Source organism: Belonocnema kinseyi, chromosome 2 (genome assembly GCF_010883055.1).
Source record: "Belonocnema kinseyi isolate 2016_QV_RU_SX_M_011 chromosome 2, B_treatae_v1, whole genome shotgun sequence".
In the NCBI taxonomy this organism is placed as follows: domain Eukaryota; kingdom Metazoa; phylum Arthropoda; class Insecta; order Hymenoptera; family Cynipidae; genus Belonocnema; species Belonocnema kinseyi.
In genome coordinates, this window is record NC_046658.1 from 174826913 (window position 1) to 174846690 (window position 19778).

At 24.4% G+C, this 19778-nt stretch overlaps 1 protein-coding gene across 1 annotated transcript in view; it reads right to left on the reverse strand.

Moving 5' to 3' along the window:
* Positions 1-19778, reverse strand: part of LOC117167828 (basement membrane-specific heparan sulfate proteoglycan core protein-like) — a 326460-nt gene that overhangs the window by 25657 nt on the left and 281025 nt on the right. Inside the window, exons 4-5 of the mRNA XM_033353032.1 lie at positions 19387-19597; positions 8926-8979 (exon numbers count right to left, since the gene is read on the reverse strand). Coding sequence (XP_033208923.1) covers positions 8926-8979; positions 19387-19597 — 265 coding nt within the window. The remainder of the gene's footprint in view (positions 1-8925; positions 8980-19386; positions 19598-19778) is intronic.

Sequence of the window (19778 nt, forward strand, 5' to 3'; positions counted from 1 at the left end):
TTCTATAATTCTGTTTGAAACAATTTAATGAACAAATCCATAATTCTGGCATTTTCCGGCCAAAAAATCGATTTTTTTAATACTAGTCCTTTCATTTCAGAAAAATTCAGTAATAGGAAATTTATAATATTTATTTATTATATATAAATTTTTTATATAATTTTTATAATTTTTTTATTAATTTTTTATAATTTTATATAATTTATTTATTTATAATAGTAATCAGTAAATTTCATAAGAAAATGTATAGATAAGGAATTTACTGAAAGGAAAGTTCTTTTTTTTTTGACAACTTTTTTCATTCAGAACTTCATCATAATTTCAATAAAAATTCATGATAAGTTAATCAATTCTGATAATTTGATGAACGTTTATAATCAGTTGATGAATTCTATTATTTTAACAAACAAATGCATTATTCGGGTACTTTTAAATGGAAAGTTTTTGTTTTAATATCATTACTTTTAGATTAAGTTTCTCATTCCTGTAATACATTTCATAAATCTGCAGCTTCAGGATAATGCATTTATTTATCAAATTTGCTTAAAAAAAGATATAATTTATCAGTTATTTATCCATGTTGCTGAATTTATTAGAAAAATCCCAATTTTTAAAATCTGACATTAAAAAAACCAGAATTTTTCCTTCGATAGATGCCCTAATAATGCATTTCTAAATTAAAATTTTATACAAAATTCATAAAATTCATCAGTTAATTATGAATTCTTTCTGAAATTATCATGAAGTTTCTAATTGAAAATATTTAACCGCAAACAAACGAATTTTCCATTAAAAAATGCCTTATCCATGCATTTGTTTATTGAATTCGTTTAAAAAAATTATAAGATTATTAAAAAAATTATGAAGTTTTCTAAAATTAGAATTAGGTCCCTAATAAAAATTACATAAAAGAAAAAGAAACAAGTTTCCTGTCAAAAATGCCTGATTAATGCATTTTTCAATTAAATTTGTGTATAATATTACCAATAATAATTTCAACGAGAACTTTCTTTATCATTATATTGTTTTTATCCAAATTTTTTTCAGGGTATTTAAAAAACAAAAGTAAAATTATAGAAAATCGTAAAAAAACTTTGTTAACAAATAATTTATTTATAACAATTTTGTTTGTTTAGTATATATTATTATAATATCTTTAACTAATTTAGTCCATTAAACTCATGTAATTTAAAAACAATTTTCATATTATTTAAAACACCGGGAACATAGAATAGAAAAAATGGCAATTTTTTCATCATTTATATTTTTTTTTTAAATTGGAAGCCTTTTTAAAAAAAATCAGGCGCGTCAACTCTTTTAGAAATCTTATCAGCTAATTTTAAAAAACTTCTTTTTGGTCTAAATCGGTCAATATTTGTGGGCTGTACGTTATTTTTAAACCAAGTCTTTTTTCTCCCTGTGAGCTGCACAGAGCGTCTATGGATAAGATTGGTTCGTTTTTGTTATTTTTTTATCATTATATAATTAAACAAGGAGCGAAAATAAGAGATTTTTAATAATTATTTTTTACCTTTATATGAATAACTTAATTAATACCAATCTCGATGAAAATGAATGTGGAAGTATCTAAAGAACTGATATAATTAACAGGATATTGAATCTAATTGTTAAAACCAAATTATATCCACCAAAAATAAACATATTGAAGATTTTGGTTTCAATTAATCAATTAATTGCATAAATTATTAACAGGATCTTGAATCTGATTGTTATAAACAAATTATATTCACCAAAAATAAACATAGTGAAGATTTTGCCTTGAAAGTATATTAGTAAGTATTTACAAATTCAAGCTAGTAGTTAAACTTTCAACCAAAGAAATGAATTGTAAATGAAAAATTAAACAGTCTATACTTATGAGAAAAAAAATCAATTACTAAAAAAGAATAGGCGAATTCAATTAAAAAGGACGAACTGACAACCGAAAACTTTTATTCGCAAAAAAAAACTGATTAACTTTCAGCTAAGCCATTGTATTTTTAACCACAAAAGTTGAAGATTCTACTGAAAGCGTTAAATTTCTACAAAGAAAGATTTTTCAGTCCAAGAAAAAACAAATTTAACTATATTGTTGACTTTTATACAAAGCAGATAAATGTTCAACCAATAGTTCAATTTTGCACGAAAATATTTGAATTTTTCACAGGAAAAGGTGAACTTTTATCAAAGCTTGCAACCAAACAGTTGCATTCTTAACAAAAGAAGGATGCAATTCCTAACACACCTGATGAATTTTCAACAAAAAATTGGAATTATTAAAAGAAAATTGGAATTTTTAACAGAAAAGTGTAATTAAGAAATTTTTTTTGCATTTTCATCAAAATAATTCAATTCTCAACCAAAGTAAAAAATTTTTTGACCTAAAAAGATTAATTTTTAACAGAAAATATAATAGCAGACTATTCGACCAAAAAGAATTAGTTTAACAAAAATTGTTAATTTCGTTTGCATTGGAACCGAAAAGCAACAAAAAGGGGGAACGAAGTAAATCAAGGAAAGATTTTGAAGGCTGCGATAAATGATAAAAAATTTTGGTACTTTGCAGACTACTAAATAAATATTAAAATCAATTTTTAGTGCTTTCAAAATATTATTTAAAAAACTGTGCATTTTCCTAAGAAAAAAGGTTAATTTGCCACTAAAATTTTTGATTTCTGTGAAAATTCTTTAAATTCTGTCTTCACAAAGTGTGTTCCTGGGACCGTTGAACATCTAAGGCCATCAAATAAATGCAGTTTAAATGAAAAAAATTATGTTGAAAGTCATGAAAATGTTAGCCGAATCAACTTGTCTACAGATCACATGTCTAAATGGTTGAATGTATAAATTATTCGAATTATTTAAACATTCAACTATTCAAGCTCAAAGCACAAATCTGATACGGATTTATCAAAATGATGCATTTGCACAGCGAGACTTCTGTAATTTAAGAAGGTTAAGTATCATAATGTTAAGACTGTAATTTATTATTTAAAGCAGACTCCAGTTGAACCTTGGATTTCTGGGTGGGATACTTTTGCAGGACTACTTGGATTAAGGACAATCCTATTAGACTTAATTCTAGCCTGTGAGAACTGCATTTGCCAAGCGAAATAATTATAATACTTTATCCCATAACACTTTAGATGTTTATTTTTATTTTTTAATAAGACTCATAGCATCTAACCCCGAGGTGGGATTTAATTGAATTCAGCCAAAGGACTTGCACCTCTCATTTTTCTTCTGAAATCATTTTTTCTAAATCTTCTTCTGAAACCATAATTATTCTCAAATAAAAAAATTTAAAAAAAAACGCTGCAGGCATTGTTAAATAAAATTCATTTTTTTTTAGGAAAATACTAAGATAAACCGGCCATTACTGGGACAGTTACGGAAAGCTAACCCAAATAAACACAATTTTAAAATGGTGAATTATAATTTTTGTTACGAAGAATTTTGGGGTATATCCTTAAGTGGGATACAAAATAAGACAAAACTGGGACAAGGAAATTTCAATTCGGGTTTATCAAAATAAAATGGTACAAATAAGCTACAATTATAGAATACATTAAAAATCAAGAATGGATTGTTATAAATCATAGAGAAATTATTTTCCTTTATTTTTAAATAAAATTCATATCAACATGTTAACATTTTTCCTATAAAAATAAAAAGATATTATTAAATTAAATAAATTAATATTAAACATATTGTTTATAAGCTCCACGCTTGGAGTTCAATTAATTCTTTATTCTAAAAAAGTTGTTCAAAGCAGATTATTGAAATCACCAATCCTAACCTCGAATTTTGACAACTTCTCAGGTAAGTAATTTAATTATATTATTTTAATATTAATAAGATTAATATTATCGATTTACTTGAAAATTTAACTGTTTGTTTGTAAATTTTGACATAAAGTTCATCCTAATTAAATGTAGTACATGAATTGACAAACATATTTAAACAAATTTAAATTATTTTTTGGTTAAAAATTTTATTATTTGGTTGACAATTCCATTTACTGGAAAATCTTTTCGATTATTATTTCAACGATTTTGTTGAAAATTCGTCCTTTGGGTTCCAAGATTTGTCTTTTTAATTATAAATTTCATATTTTTTATAAAAAATGCAACTGTGGTTATGAAAATATATTTTCTTTTCTTAATGAAAAATTTTATTACGTTGACAAATCATCTCTTTTGGTAGAACTTCTTGTGTGAAAATTCGTTTGTTTTTTAAATGGATTACATTTTTTTTCAATGAATTTAATTGTTTTTAATTTATAATAAAAGCATTTTCGGTTGAAATTTCAAAGATTATATTTTTTGTTTAGAATTCATATTTTTTATAGAAAATTAGTCTTTTTAATCTTTGAATTCAGATAATTGAATTATTAGGTTAACCAGAAAAGGTGAATTCCTTTCTGAAAATATAATAGTTGATATTTCAAACAAAAAATTCTTTAATTACAAATTAAAAGCAGTTGAATTAGTAAAAAAATGCAATAAAATTGTTAGAGCCTCAACGAAAACAGATGAATTTTCAATGACAGTTTCATTCTTGCTTACGAAAGTAGAAATTTATATTTGAAAACCATATATTTTAGAAGCAAAAAGACGAACATTCAACAAAAGTGTTAAAATAATAATAAAAGATTTTTTAGTCAATAAGGAAAAAAAATGTAACCAAACTGATGATTTTCCAATTTAAAAAGACAGTTTTCTTGAAAACAATTATATTTTTAATTTGAAAATATAAATTTTCAACAGAAAAGTTCATTCACCTAATTTATTTTGAAAAGTAAATAGATAATATTAATCTGATTCATATTTATAATATATAGCATTTAATTTTTATGTATATTTACTAATTTTTGTTGAAAAATTAAATTTATGAGTTTCTATTAAATTAATTATCTAAGTAAATATATTTTTATTTGATCCTTTGATAGCTACACGTAGTATAATGATATTTATAAAATATTTTACATTTTTGTACATCCAAGACCCACTAATATTTGTGTAAAAGTGTCAAAAATTGTAGTTTTCATCCCTTTTTAAAACATTACTTTACTTCAGAACATAAGATTTAAAGTACATATTAACTTTTAATGAAAAAGAATTAAGACTCGTTGAAAAGTTTCTACTTTTATTAAAATTTGTTAAAAAGGAACTTGGTATTTAAACAGCACTTTTCGACTGAAATTAGAATAAAAATATATTCCTATAATAATAAAATTATTTTAAATAACATAGAAATCTAAAAACCCATATTCGGCCTATTTTTGTTTAGACTGCGAAGAAAAAATCATATTTTATCAAAAGCAAGACTAAATTATTTTTGGACCAATTATTCATAAAATTGTAACTTCCGATTGCTATCTCTTCCAAGGTATAGAATATAACAAATTATTTTTTTACGGGAGATGTTATACAATTAAATTTTTCTTGAAAAGAATTAAAAATATCATGCTCTGAAGTTGAAAAAATATTTCAAAAACTGACAAAACTGCAAATTTTTCACACTTTTTCTAAAATTGTATTCTAACGTGGATGTCTAAAGATATTTAACGTTTAAATAGATTTTTGTATGCCAAATTTCAGAGTTTAAGCTACTGAAATACTGATTTGAAGTTAATTTCACGGAATTATTTATAATAATCTGGAAGCAAAAAATAAATATTAGACTCAATCAACATTTCCAAAAGAGTTTTTTCCCAAAGAATCGTGAGGCATCACTGAAATAATTCAAAAAGAAACTACCCTGTTTTCCGCGTTTTGATGATACCTTTCCTTTTTCCTCGTTTTTTTCGCAAAAATACAAACAAGTTAATGGAAGCTAAAAACAGAATCCAACTACTTTTTTCTTTATAGTTACCCCTTACAGTATTTTTTTTTTTTTTTTTGATCTAAGAAAACATTTTTTTCTCTAGGAAACGTACTAAATGGAATAAATTTGATTTTTTTTCCTCAAGTATTTTTTCTTGAAACAACCCAAATTTTATTTGATCATGAAAATATTTTATCGTCCGTATTCATGACAATATTTTCTTGATTTAATGATCATTTTTCTTCGTATCGTTGAAAATTTTTATATTATATTTTTAGTATAGAATTCATCTCTTTTGGTTGAAAATTCTACCAATTTATTAAATCTTTATTCATTTTTGAAAACTCTTTGAATTCAGTCTTAATTTTTATTTTTATTTTTAAGGCATCTTTTTCGATTAAAAATTTAACTATTTTATTAAAACTTCATTCTTTCTCATAAAAAATGCATCTCTTTTGGTTGAAAATTCTACCATTTGGTTAAAACTTGATTTTCGGAAAATTATTTAATTTTTTTTTTTTTTTGCCAAATTTTGTTTAAAAGGTATCTTTTCTAATTAAAAATTGAACTGTTTTGTTAAATTTTCATCCTTTTAAATAAAAAATTTACCCTCTTTCCCTGAAAATTCATCTTTCTTGGGTAAATATGAGCCTTCATGTTAAAAATTCACCTTTCTTCTGAAAAATTTCTTTTTGGTTTAAAAATCCAATTCATAGATTAGAGTGTAACTTTTATGGTTGAAGTTTAATGTTTTTTGCTAAACTATTCAACCATTTTGTTGAAAATTTAACTGTTTTTTAAAAATTCATTTTTTGATGAAAAATCATGTCTTTAGTTAAACATGCATTCCTTAAAATGAAAAATTGATCTTTTTTGATTAAAAATAATTCTTTTTGATAAAAAAGTCATCTTTCCCAGTCGAAATTTTCTTCTTTTTTTGTTGTTGAAATTGAACGATTTGTTTAAAAACGCATCTGTTTTTTGTTCAAGTTAAATCTTTTTGTTAAAACAATCGACCGTTTTTTTAAAATAAAACTATTTTGTTGAAAAAATCATCATTTTTTTGTAAAAGAGTCATGTTTCTTAGTATAAAATTTTTCTTTCTTGTTTAAAGATTCAACTGCTTGGTTGGAAAAGGACAGTTTTTTGGTTAAATTTTATTCTTACTTGGTTGAAAATTTCACTGTTTTGTTTAACATTAGTTTTTTTATTGAAAATTTGTCACTTGGGATTGAAAATTCATCTTTTTGATATAAAATTAATTCTTGTTGGTTTAAAAATGAGCTTTATGTACAAAATTCAACGCTCTTTTGAAAAATCAGTCTTTTTAGCTAAAAAAATTCATTTTTGGGGCGGGGATTCAAAACAGTTTTCTTTTTTAAGGTTAATATTTTTTTATTTGACAATCAGACCCTTTCGTTCAAAATACCATTTTATTGTTTGAAATGACTCATTTTTTGTAAAAAATGCAACTGTTTTATTGAATTTGTTTTCCTTTCAGATAGAAAATTTGTTCATTTTAATATAAAATTCATCTTTATGGTTAGAGCAATCATCTTTCTGGGTTGAAAATTGATTTTCTTTGGTTGAAATTCAACTGCGTGATTCAAAATGGATCTATTTTTGGTAAAGGTCAGATATTTTTTATTTGAAAATTCGATCATTTGGTTGAAAATTCAGTTTCTTATGTCGAAAAATCAAATATGTTTTCAAAATTGCATATTTTTTATTTAAAAATTTGACCTATGCGTTAAAAATGTTTCTTTTTAAATTAAAAATTAAAATGTTTGTGTTAATTCAACTAGTTTGATAAAAATTCATTTAGTTCTTTGATAATTCATCTTTTTTGGTGAAAAATAAAACTTTTTTTTTTAAATTTATTTTTTCGTTGATGAAAATTCATATTTTTTTGTTGAAAATCAGTTTGCTGCTAAACATTCATATTTGTGGGCTTTAAATTTTACTATTCTGTAAAAATTTCGTCTTTTTGGTTGAAATGATCTTTTGTTCTATTTAAAATAAAAAAATCTTTTCGTTAAAATATCAACTATTATATTTTTCCTTAATAATTCTAATCTCTCCGTTTAAATGAAAACATTTTTATTTATTCATTTACTTATTTAGTTAAAAATTTAAATATTTTTTGGGAAATTCTGTATTTTGTTTTAAGTTCATCTTCATTGGTAACAAATTGTTCTCCTTGATTGAAAATTCATCTTTTCAATAAAAATTTATTAATATTATTGAAAATGCAACATATTTTGACCAGAAATATTAGAAATATGGTTCGCTTTATATTTAATTTAATTTTCTACCTAAATTAATTTTATTGAAAATATTTTATTTCTCTATTTTTTAATAAATCACACTAATTCTCTTGAATTTAAAGAATTTTGGGCTGTGAGTCCTTTAAAACTTTAAAGATAAGCAATTATAATAAAAATTGTAATAATGTTATAAAGCAATCAATGTCGGCATAATTTGATTATAATTTTTATATTTATCTATAAGTCTGTAAAAATATAATTAACATCCATGTAACGAAACCTGGTGAAAGGTAGTGGTAACAAAAATTGCAAAAAGTGACCCTCAGAAGTGTGAAGAAATTGAGAAAAAGAAGGTACTTGTTAATAAATTATAACTCAAGTAAATAACAATAGTACAAAAAAGGTATCTCTATGTTTTTCTCGAAAAGTGGTATCTCTCAGTTATTATTTCACTTTGAGGCTTAATTTTCCCAAAGATTTTTAAATGCAGAGGATTTAAATATCCAGTTCCGAATTTTTTATAAGAATCTATTTCATAAATTCTTACTGGCATGGAAACTGGATAAAGAGGATGAAAAATAAAAATTGACGTGTTTTCGTTCTAGAGTGGAAAAAAGAGGATATTCACGTCACTTGCAGTAATGTTTACCTTCTTTCTGACAGAGATGAACGCTCCTTCGAGATAACTATTTAAAAGAAGTTTCCATTTTTTATTTAATAGGATGCTTTAAATCCCCAAGAAAAAAAAATAATTCTAAGCATCTAGGAGAAAATTTACTAAATAAAAAAAATCTTGAAATTGAAATTAAAAATGTAGAGTGTCACTTACTGATTCTTGTTTGTTGAGAAAATGGCTCATCGTATCCTTCAGGTTTATCAGGATCTGCAAATAAAATAGAAAGGATTGCAATTGACATCAACAATTATTTTTATTTTTATAACTTTTGACCGACTGATCACAAAACAAGATTATAACAAAGCGAATTTGGAATTTTTATAAATATTTAAATATTGAGACATACGAACTAAAATAAAAGATTTCAGCATATTGATATAAAAACAAAGTTTTTATATAGAATAAACAATTATCTTTTAAAATGCACAATTAGACTAATTAAGAAACTTCGAGCATAGTGGTTTAAAAGATGTAATTTCTTAAAATGTTCAGGTTTTTCTAATTTTTCATTCACCAATACAAAGATAACAATACTATTATATATCAAATGGTCTTCTATTTTGAACAACCCTGAAAAATATTGGAATAAAATTAAAGTTTCCAGAATATTGAGCTGCAAAATGAAATTTTTTTATTTTTTATATTTTCTAAGTAATTATAACAAAAAAGATTATTTCATGATAGTAAATTAACATGTTTAATGTACAATGACAGCCCTCATATTTTACTTACGCAACATAGTAGTCTACAAAATTTAATTTTCTTACTTTTTGATACTCCATAACAAACAACACCGCAGTATGAAATAAAATTTTTTCCTTTAATTTCTAAATCCACACGCTAATTGGATTTGTCTTCGATACAATTTTGATCATTTTTAGAGTACGATAAAGCCTGTGCAAGAAAAGAGTGTTCGCTAATAATAATATATATCATGATAAATTCACACAAAAAAAAGATTTTTTTTAAATTAAAGAAAATGTTTCTTCAGCATAATTATTTCATTTAAATCAAAATAAATGCAAAAAGGAGAAGATCGTTTGAAATAACAAAAAAATTTTAATTATCATAAAAATCTATTTCTTTCAATAAGAAATCATTAATATTTTTCATTGTTCCAAATAAATTTTCTTTAAATTTAAAAATATTCTTTTTGAATGCCATCGAATTCAAATTTTTCAAATAGAAGCTTAACAAATTTTTAGTACAGATCTTTTTAAGTCAGACCCAATAATTGCCAATTCTCTAACTTGAAAATAATATATCCTTTACTCAAATCAATTTGAAAAGGAAAAAATTTGAAAAGGAAAGGTCTGGATATTAAAAATACCAAATTTGTTTCCTTTCACTCCTGAAATATCTTCAAAGGAAGACAATTTACCTCTTTCAATTAAAAATATTTAATTTACTTCCTTCTAACTCAATGAAAATATAAAAATTAATGAAAAAATTCCTCTTCCAATTAAAAAAAACATTAAATAAAAAATTATTTCTTTAAACTCAATAAAATTGTGAAGAAGAAAAAATCAGACTTTACAAATTCCGAAAAAAAACATTGTTTGGTAAGGAACTAAATAAAAAGGTCAAAAGCAAAAAAGAGGAATTTTCTGATTAAAAAAAATTTAAAGACGAAAATTTTATCTCTTCTAACTCCATAAAAATGCTTTAAAAAATTAGCATTATTCAAATTAACCAAATACATATTGAAAAGCAAAATTTTCTTCTTTATAACTGAATCAAAATATAATCCTTAATATGAAATCTCTAAACGATATTGTCGATTTCGATTGTCACACTACTCGATTTTCATTGCTATATGCATGAGACACGAGTTGTGAATGGGTTAGACAGAGTTGGAAAATATTGAAAAAATTGTCACGATTGCTCGTTCTTTGATAGCTACACGCATGTGAAAGGGACACTTGTGAGTCACCGTGAGTAAGACAGTAATGGAAAGTTACACGCCTTTTTTTTTTAAGGTAAATGATCCAACGGAGCTGGCTTGATCTGCGCTTGCTTGGATTTGAGTGACGTTCATTGGCTACGGTGCGCGTCTGTACTTGATTTTTCAATCCGTACGCGAACTAGAGCTAATAAGCGACGCACATTTCAAGCATGCGCAAGTATTTTTTGATTACTGTTGGGAATAATAATCAAATCAAATTTCGAGGTCGATAATTCTAATCAACGCTTCTCATTTACCACCACCTTTCCACCTGTACCACCGCAATCGCAATACAGGGCATCTGCTTGTTATTTATGATCGAATTCTTATTTCGATTTAAGCCTCTCTGCTTGTTATTTATGATCGTATTTTTATTTCAAGTTCGGAAAGAACATTTTAAAGCCTTCAAAGCATTTAGCGAGCTATCTGGACCATTAAATATATCTATCTGAGTGCCTGCGGAGAATTTCTCCGAACTTCTCAGAGCCTTGTGAATCTTTAGCATACACTCTGAGATTTCTATCGGTAGGGTTAGTATGTTTTTTAATATAAGTTAATGTTTTATCTATTATTTGTTATTAATATAAACATTAAGATTAAGTAATATTTCTATGAAACATGGAATTTGTTATTAAAGTCCATTGCTGGTAGAAAATGCAATAACAACTTTTGAAATTTTGAGGTTAGGAATTAATTTTAGAATACAAAAGCGAACTGCTGGTCGCAGAATTAGATAGTTTTGGCCACTTTAATGTAAATCTTCCGTATATATCTACAAAACTCTATCAAATATTATTTTTTGCAATGTAAGTTTACGAAAATGTACTACAAAAACTTTAAGAAAGTTAAGCTTTTACTGAAATTTTTCTTACAAATTACACAAAGATTTCATTGAAATTTATAAAATGTTCGGTGAAAAAACAGAAACTATTTCAATTAGGATTAAAATAAAAAATAGCTTTTTATGTTTTCATCTTACGTCTTTTTGATAAATTTGTTTACTGTGAGCAGTTCGCTCTTGAATTGCAAAATGTAATATTAACCTCAAAATCTCAATTAGTTGCTACCGCATTTTTTATCAGCAATGAAATTTTATAACAAATTCCATGCATCACAGGAATAATAATTAATGTTTATATTGAATGCAAATAATAACTGAAACATTAACTTTTAACTAAAAATACACCAATGTTACACTAACTTTACTTAATATCAGAAAAGTAACATTAAACTTTTTGCACTTGACCTTTACAACAAAAAAACTGTATAAAATGTATAAGCTTCCAATTTTTTATGTGCTTTTAAACAATATATGGTTTAAGAAATGTGGAATGAATAAATTATGTTCAGGTTTATGGATGTATCGGGTCTTCATATTTATATTTCTAACAAAAAACACAAATTTTCAACAAAATACGGGAATTTTCAAACAAATAATTCCATTTTTAGCTAAAAAATCAAGTTTCAATAAAAAATATTTCATTTTAAACAAAAATAGAATAATTCAGTTTTTAGTATATAAAACTTAATATTCAATAAAAAAATGAAATTTTCTACAGGTTATTTAAGATTTTAACCAAAACATGTGAATTTCACAGCAAATAGTAAAAGTTTTAACAAAAAAGATGAAATTTCAATCACAAAGATTAATTTTCTATTTAAAAAAATCTTTTTTAACAAATAACAGAATTTTCAACTAAATTAATTTTCAATCCAAGCACAATAATATATAAAGTATTCAAAATAAGATAGAATTCACTTAAATTCAGGCAGATTCTACACATTATATAGCAGAATCTTTCAGCGATTAACATTTTTTTATAGTAAATTATGCAAGACGTTTTTCTGATATAAGACCAAAAAAATGGAATTTGGACATCTATGTTAAGAATAATAAAAAGCAGATTAATTTTTTAACCATAAAATAATGTTTAACAAAAAAGATGAAGTTTCAATTAAAAATATCAAATTTTAAACAAAAATCGAATAATTCTGTTTTTAGTTTATAAAACTTAATATTCAATCCAAAAAATGAAATTTTCTACAGGTTATTAAAAATTTTAATTAAAAGAGATGAACTTGACACCAAATAGTAAAAGTTTTAATAAAAAAGATGATATTTCCAACACAAAAATTAATTTTCTAGTTAAAAAAATTGTTTTAAACAAATAATAGAATTTTCAACTTAATTAATTTTCAATGCAAGAACAATATTATCAAATGCATTTAAAATAAAATAGAATTTACTTAAAATCAGGCAGGTTCTACACATTATCTAGCAGAATCTCTCAGCGATTATAATTGTTTTATAGTAAATTATGCAAGACATTTTTTCCAATCTAAGACAAAATAATCGAATTTGGACATATATCAAGAAAATAGTTCAATCCTAAATAAGCAAGATAAGATTTTTAAAAAGTAAAATAATTTTCTACCAGAAAGACGAATTTTCAAATGAAAAAATTAATTTTTAATTAAAAATATAATTTTTCATCCTGAAATTGTGCAGTTGAATTTTTAATCAATTTTTAACAAAATAGTTGAACCCTTATCAAAAAGATCAGTTTTCAAACAAATAGTGGAGTTTTCAACTAAAAAAGATAAATTTTCAATTAAAAATATAAATATTTAAAACAGAAATAGGATAATTCCTTTTTAGTTAAAAGAATTAATATTTAACAACAAACAATTAAATTTCAACAAATTAATTGAAATTTTACTAAAATAGATGCATTTGATGATACATACATAGTTGAACTTTCAAGAAAACAGATGTATTTTCAACCAAGAAGATTAATTTTATATAAAAAAGACGATGCTTCAAACAAATAATTGAATTTTCAACCCAAAAATATCCATTTTTAATTCCAAATTTCAGTGTTCCATCAAAAGCGGGATAGTTAAATTTTTAGTTAGTGAATTTAATTTTTACCAAAAAAAAAAACGGAATGTGCAACTTAATAGTTTTGTTTTTAATCACAAAGATGAATTTTCAAACGAGAAGACTAATTTCCTACCGCAATAACGAATTTTCATCGAAATATGTGCATTTTAAAACCAAAGGGTTGAATTTTCAACTAAAAAAGATAAATTTTTAATTTCAAATATCAGTTCTCTACCAAAAATGACATAATCCAATTTTATTTTACATAAATTAATTTTTAGCTAACTATGAAGGAATTTTCAAAAATATAATAATTGAACCCTCAATGAAGAAGATGAATTTTCAACCGCGAAGATTAATTTCTCTGTTTAAAAAGACGGTTTAAAAAAAATGATATTTTTCACAAAAAAAGATCCATTTTTTTAAATATCATTTTTCTATCAAAAATGATATAATCGACTTTTCTCTTAAAGAAATTAGTTTTTCACCAAAAAACGAATTTTTCATGTAATAATAGAATCCTCGAAACAAAGATAAAATTTCAATCAAGTAGTTTATTTTTATACCAAAAATAACGAATTTTCAACAAAATTCTGAATTTCTTAATAATGCATCCAAACAAATAATTTTATTTCCAAATAGTTCAATCTTTAACGAAAAAAGGTCGATTTTAAACCAAAAGGATTAATTTTCTACCAAAACACAAAAATTAAAAAAATTTAATTATTAAGTACAAAAGCTCAATTTTCAATTTAAAATATCAATTTTCAACAAAAAATAGTAGAATCGAAATTTCTTTTAAAGACATTTGTTTTTGACAAACTGAAAAGGCTTTTTTTAAATATCTCAATCCTTAATGAAGAATATTAATTTTCAACCAATAATATTACATTTTTATAAAAAATTACGAATTTTCAATCAAAAAGGTTCGTTTTTAACCGAAACAGATGAAGCCTGAATTATGAACTTAATATTCAACGAAAAATTAAATAGTTCAGTTTTTAGTTAAAAAAATAATTTTTAACTTAAACAAGTGCAATTAGAAAAAAGCTGAGTTCTCTACACAAACAGATTGCAATTAAAAATATCAATACGTTTTTAACAAAAAATGGAAAGTTAAATTTTCACTTCAATAAATGAATGTTGAAAAAAAAAGAATTTTCAGAAAAATGGTTGAATCCTAAATCAGCAGGAAGAATTTTCAAACAAGAAGATTAATTTTATACTAAAAACGACGACTTTTTAACAAAATCCATAAATTTTTTAACAATTAGTTAGATTTTTAACTACAAAGATTAAATTTTAATTTAAAAAATTACTTTTTCACCAAAAATGTCATAGTTTAATTTTCTGTTTAAAAAAATAATTTTCAACCAAAAAAAGTGTTATAAAAATTATTTCAAAGGAGATCGAATCCATTTACCACTGGGCAGATTCTGCAATTCAAGTCTTTGAATCGATCAGGAAGGAAATTTTGTTGTTTTTAGATTAAATTTTAAGAAAACTATTTTTTCGTCATAAAAAAATTCTATGTTCAAAAGATTAATTTTTAACCAATAAGATTAATGTTTTACGAAAAAGACGAATTTTGAATCAATTACTTGATTTTTAAACTATAAGGGAACAGTTTTTTAAAATTTTATGTTGAAAATGTTCAACAATTTAGATGCATTTTTTATGTCTTGACTAAAATTGTTTCTTGGTTTTAGATTCATTATTTTAGTTAAAAATGTATCTCTGGTTGAAAATTTTCTTGAAATGAATTTTTTTATTCAATTCAGCTGTTGTTTTAGAATAATCATATTTTTTAACTTTTTGTTGAAAATGTGTCTACTTATTTAAAAGTTTAACCATTTTGTTAAAATGTTATATTTTCGGATGAAAAGTAACTATTTGATTGCAAATTCGTTAATTTTTTAAAACTGAAAATTAAACTTTTTCATTTTCAGTGTAAACGGTTTTGTTAAAAATTTGGCTTTTTAATTAAAGATTTGCATTTGACATCGAATAGTTTCACTTTTAACCAAATAGTTAAATTTTCAACCTACAAATATAAATTTTAAACTGAATGGCCAAATTTTCAAACAAAAAAATTTTGGTGTAAATTGTGGTGTAAAAATGCAAAGTTCATTATTTAAAGAATATGATTATCATCAACGTGAGCTACAAAATCGTAGCAAATGCTATTCATCAATATTAGATGTAAATTAATCTTTAATCAAAAAAAGCTCATTTGGAATAAAATAGTTCATTTTCTACCTAAAAATAAAGAATTCGTTGAACTCCTATTATAAAAGATTAATTACAGTTTCAGATACAGAACTCATCCTTTGATGTCTTGTGTTATTTTATACTAATATTTTGTAACATTCATTAAATATGTATAACATAGAAAAGATAGGCTTTTCATTTATTCTTTTTCATAAAAAGACGAATAGGCGCGCGCTGTGGCGCGCGCAAGACTACTAGTTCTGTATAAAAAGTCCCTCTGTCAAATCAACAAAAAAGGATTCCTCTCTTAATACAGAAAAAAATTAAATAACAAAATTTGTAAGATTTAATTTTTAATTAAAATTGTGAAATTTAAACATTTTTTATACATAAATCTTTTTTAATTGAATTATTTCAATTTTAAGTTGTTTAAAATTAATCATTCATTAATTTGTATGTATCCATTTATAGTGGTGTAGCTTAGGTACAAATGATAAATTATTAAAAATTAATAATGAAAATGACCAAGTTTAAAGTTAAAATAAAGCACTATGGCAGTGTATCTAATCAAGACTGTATCCTATAATTCAATTTCAAATAATTCAATTTTTCATATAAAAATTACAATTGATTCTTTCTGTGAAAAGCTACATATTACTGGACATTTAAAAAATTGTGTTCTTTTAGTTTACAAATTTTCGAACTGAATGGATAATAAATATACCTAATATTTCAGACTGAAACAATATTTATTTAGTATTTACGATTGAATAAAAGCGCTTATTTAGAAATCCATTTATTTGGTATCACTTAAAATATGTTTCCCAATTAAAACAGTTAAATTTTTAACATTAAAAAATGCGAATTGTTCAATTTTGAGAAGATTCACAATCGTCTTGTGAAATCAATTATTGTTCGATACTTAACACTTAAAATACCGTTTAATTTTAAAAACATGGATTATTGTTTTTTTCTTTTGTTTTTTGATTGGATCAAATTTTCTTTAAAACTTTACTTTAAATTCCCGGTGAAAAATTAAATTACTATCATTCCTTGTTTTTTTCGGTTTGAAAAAATGTTGGATTATTTACCGGTCCAGTGAACTGGAAAAGTCGCATATTACACTTTTAAAGATTTAAATTGTTAAATAATAATTTCACGCTAAAAAAATAATTCGAATTGAAATTAATTAACACAGATCTGGCAATAAAAATATTAAATTCATGCGTATCTTAGATCTTTTTATCCAAGATTATTATTTCTGAGGACTGACTTTCTCTTTTTACTTTTTATTTAATTTTTCAATCTTTCTCGAGATTCTTGACTACCTTCAAGATTCCCAGATTGTCAAGAAAGTAATCAGAGGAATGATAAAGGAAAAATTCGTCAAGTAGAGACACTTAATATTTTTCTTTTTTTCAAAAGGGAATGTCGTTGAATCAAAGAATCTTTTTTTCTGAGTGTTCAGGCCTTGGAGAAATCAAAGGAAAAATGAGTTCACTTTTGTCAATGCTTTTCTTCTGTTCTCTTGAAATTTTCCTGTAAAATTAAACTCAGAAAATTGGAATATGAGAGCTATTTCAAATTTTTTACAATTTTTTCACCTGGATTGTTTTAGCAATATTTCCGAAAAAATTTGCATTTTTTTGTTATCAAAATTAAATCATAGTTTAGCCGGTAAATTTCAGGCGATTTTTTTCTGAAGTCTTTTTTGCCAATATTTTTCAAAGTGTGGTACAAAATACTTCCATTTAGTATCATTGGACCCAGAAATTCTAGAACTTTCGGTCAATTAAAAAAAAATATGATCAAACATTTAATTTTTAATATTAAACTGTTGTGGCTATTTTATTAAATATTTCTCATTTTATTATTATTATTGAACTTCTAAAAATAACATTTAATGTGAAATATTCGGTCTTCAAATTTAGAATCGCATAAAACCAAAAATATGAAAAGTTCAACCATTTTTTTAAATTTTTTGGATAAACTTTCAGGTCACATGCTTTAAACAGAAACAAACCTCTTTCAATTAAAAAAAATTAATAATAAAAATTGCATACCTTCTTATTCAATAGAAATTTTTAATCTTAAAAATTAAAAATGCCTCTATTTGAATTCAGAACAAATTAAAACCAAAATATCCTGCTTGTTGAATTCCTAAAAAATTTTAAAGTAAAAAATGCATAAAAAGAAAAAATGGCCCCTTCCGATTCTGAAAAAAATGATTATCTACAATTTCCTCTTCTACAACTCAGAACAAAACGAAAATGGTAAATCTTTCCCTCAAACCTAACAAAAATATTCTTTGAAAGTAGCATCTTTCAAGACATAAAAAACAACAAATCTTTTATCACTTTCAATACAATACAAATAATATAAAACGAAAAGTGCCACTCCCAATTCAGAAAAAAATTAAAAACTTGAAAAGCCTTCCTTTTAATTCAATACCAATTTATTAAATAGAAATTATCCTTTTTTCAATTGAACAAATAAATGTCAAAACCAGAATTTTCTTATTTCTACCTAGGTTGAAATCTTAAAAATATAAAATGTCCTTCTGTCAATTAAAAAAAAAATTCTCCCGATTCGGAAAAAAATACCAAAATTTCTTCCCTTTTGAGTTGAATTATTGTAATTTGTAATTCTTTCGCATTTTCCATTTTTTAAATTGTTTTCGAGCCGTAGAAACTAAAGAATTTTGATTACAAATTTGAAATTTAAAAAATCAAACAATTAAGATTTAAACTTTCAATATTTAAATTTGACATTCTGAAACTTTTATGATCCAAGGCTATTTCAAGCAAATCAATTGCAAATGTTTTAATATCTAATATTTGATTTTTAATTTCCTATTTTAATTAAACAGTCAAACATTGCTTACTATTTTTTTTAAATCTTTACTTTAACAATTTCAACTGAAATGGGTTCAAAATGGAATATTTTGAATAAAAAAAAATTTTAAGTAGGATTTGAAATTTGAAAAAAACATTCATTTATGAATCTAATAAATTTAAATTATTTTGAAATTGAAGAGAGTTTCAAAAGTTGTAGTCTGTACATTTTTTAGGTTTGAAAAGGTTCCAAATCTCCTTGTAACATCAATTATGATTGAATTTTAAACACACAAACTGCAGTTCAGTTTTAAAAACCATAAATGAAATTATATTCTAAGTTAAAATCAAACTTATTTTAAATTAAATTATATCATGTGATACAAAATATGTAACATATAAAATTATTAAACTGACTTTTCTCTGAAGCATTTAGTAAATTCCCTGTCAAAAATAAATTAAAGTTCATTTTCCGATTTTCCCCGTTTCCAGGATGGTTCGACACCCAGATTGAATAAAACGTATATTTTATCGAATGACAAACTAAACACTGAAAATAATGAATCCAGGGTATCTCCAATATTATAATTTAATCTTTAATTTTCATTCACTTTAATTTTCAATCTTTCTCGAGACCCTTGACTTTCTTTAGAAATCCCAGGTTGCGAGAAATCAATCAGAAGAATGACAACGGAAAAAGCAGTGAAGTAGATTGAATCGATCTGATAAAAGACAATCACCTCGTACGAAGAGCTGAACTGCATACATGATTTTTGGCTCCGTGTTGACCTGGCATTCGTATTTGCCAGAGTCCGCCTTCCTAGCGTGATCTATCCGAAGAGTCCAAGCATCGCTTCCAGGCGAATGCTGAGGACTAAATCTCGAATCAGAACTAAAGGTAATTTCGCTCGTGGTCAAAATGTGAAGGTCTCTGCTCCTCATCCACGAAACCTGCAAATAAAAAGAAAAGAATCTTCATAAATTTCTACCCATGAAATAAGTAGTACTTTACATGCCAATAACAATAGTCCACCTACGAGGGTGGATTGATAAGTTTCCGGCCTGACCAAGAAAAACAACGTTTTTAAGAATTTTTTTTTTTTATTTCTCAACATAATCTCCTCCAAGGCTG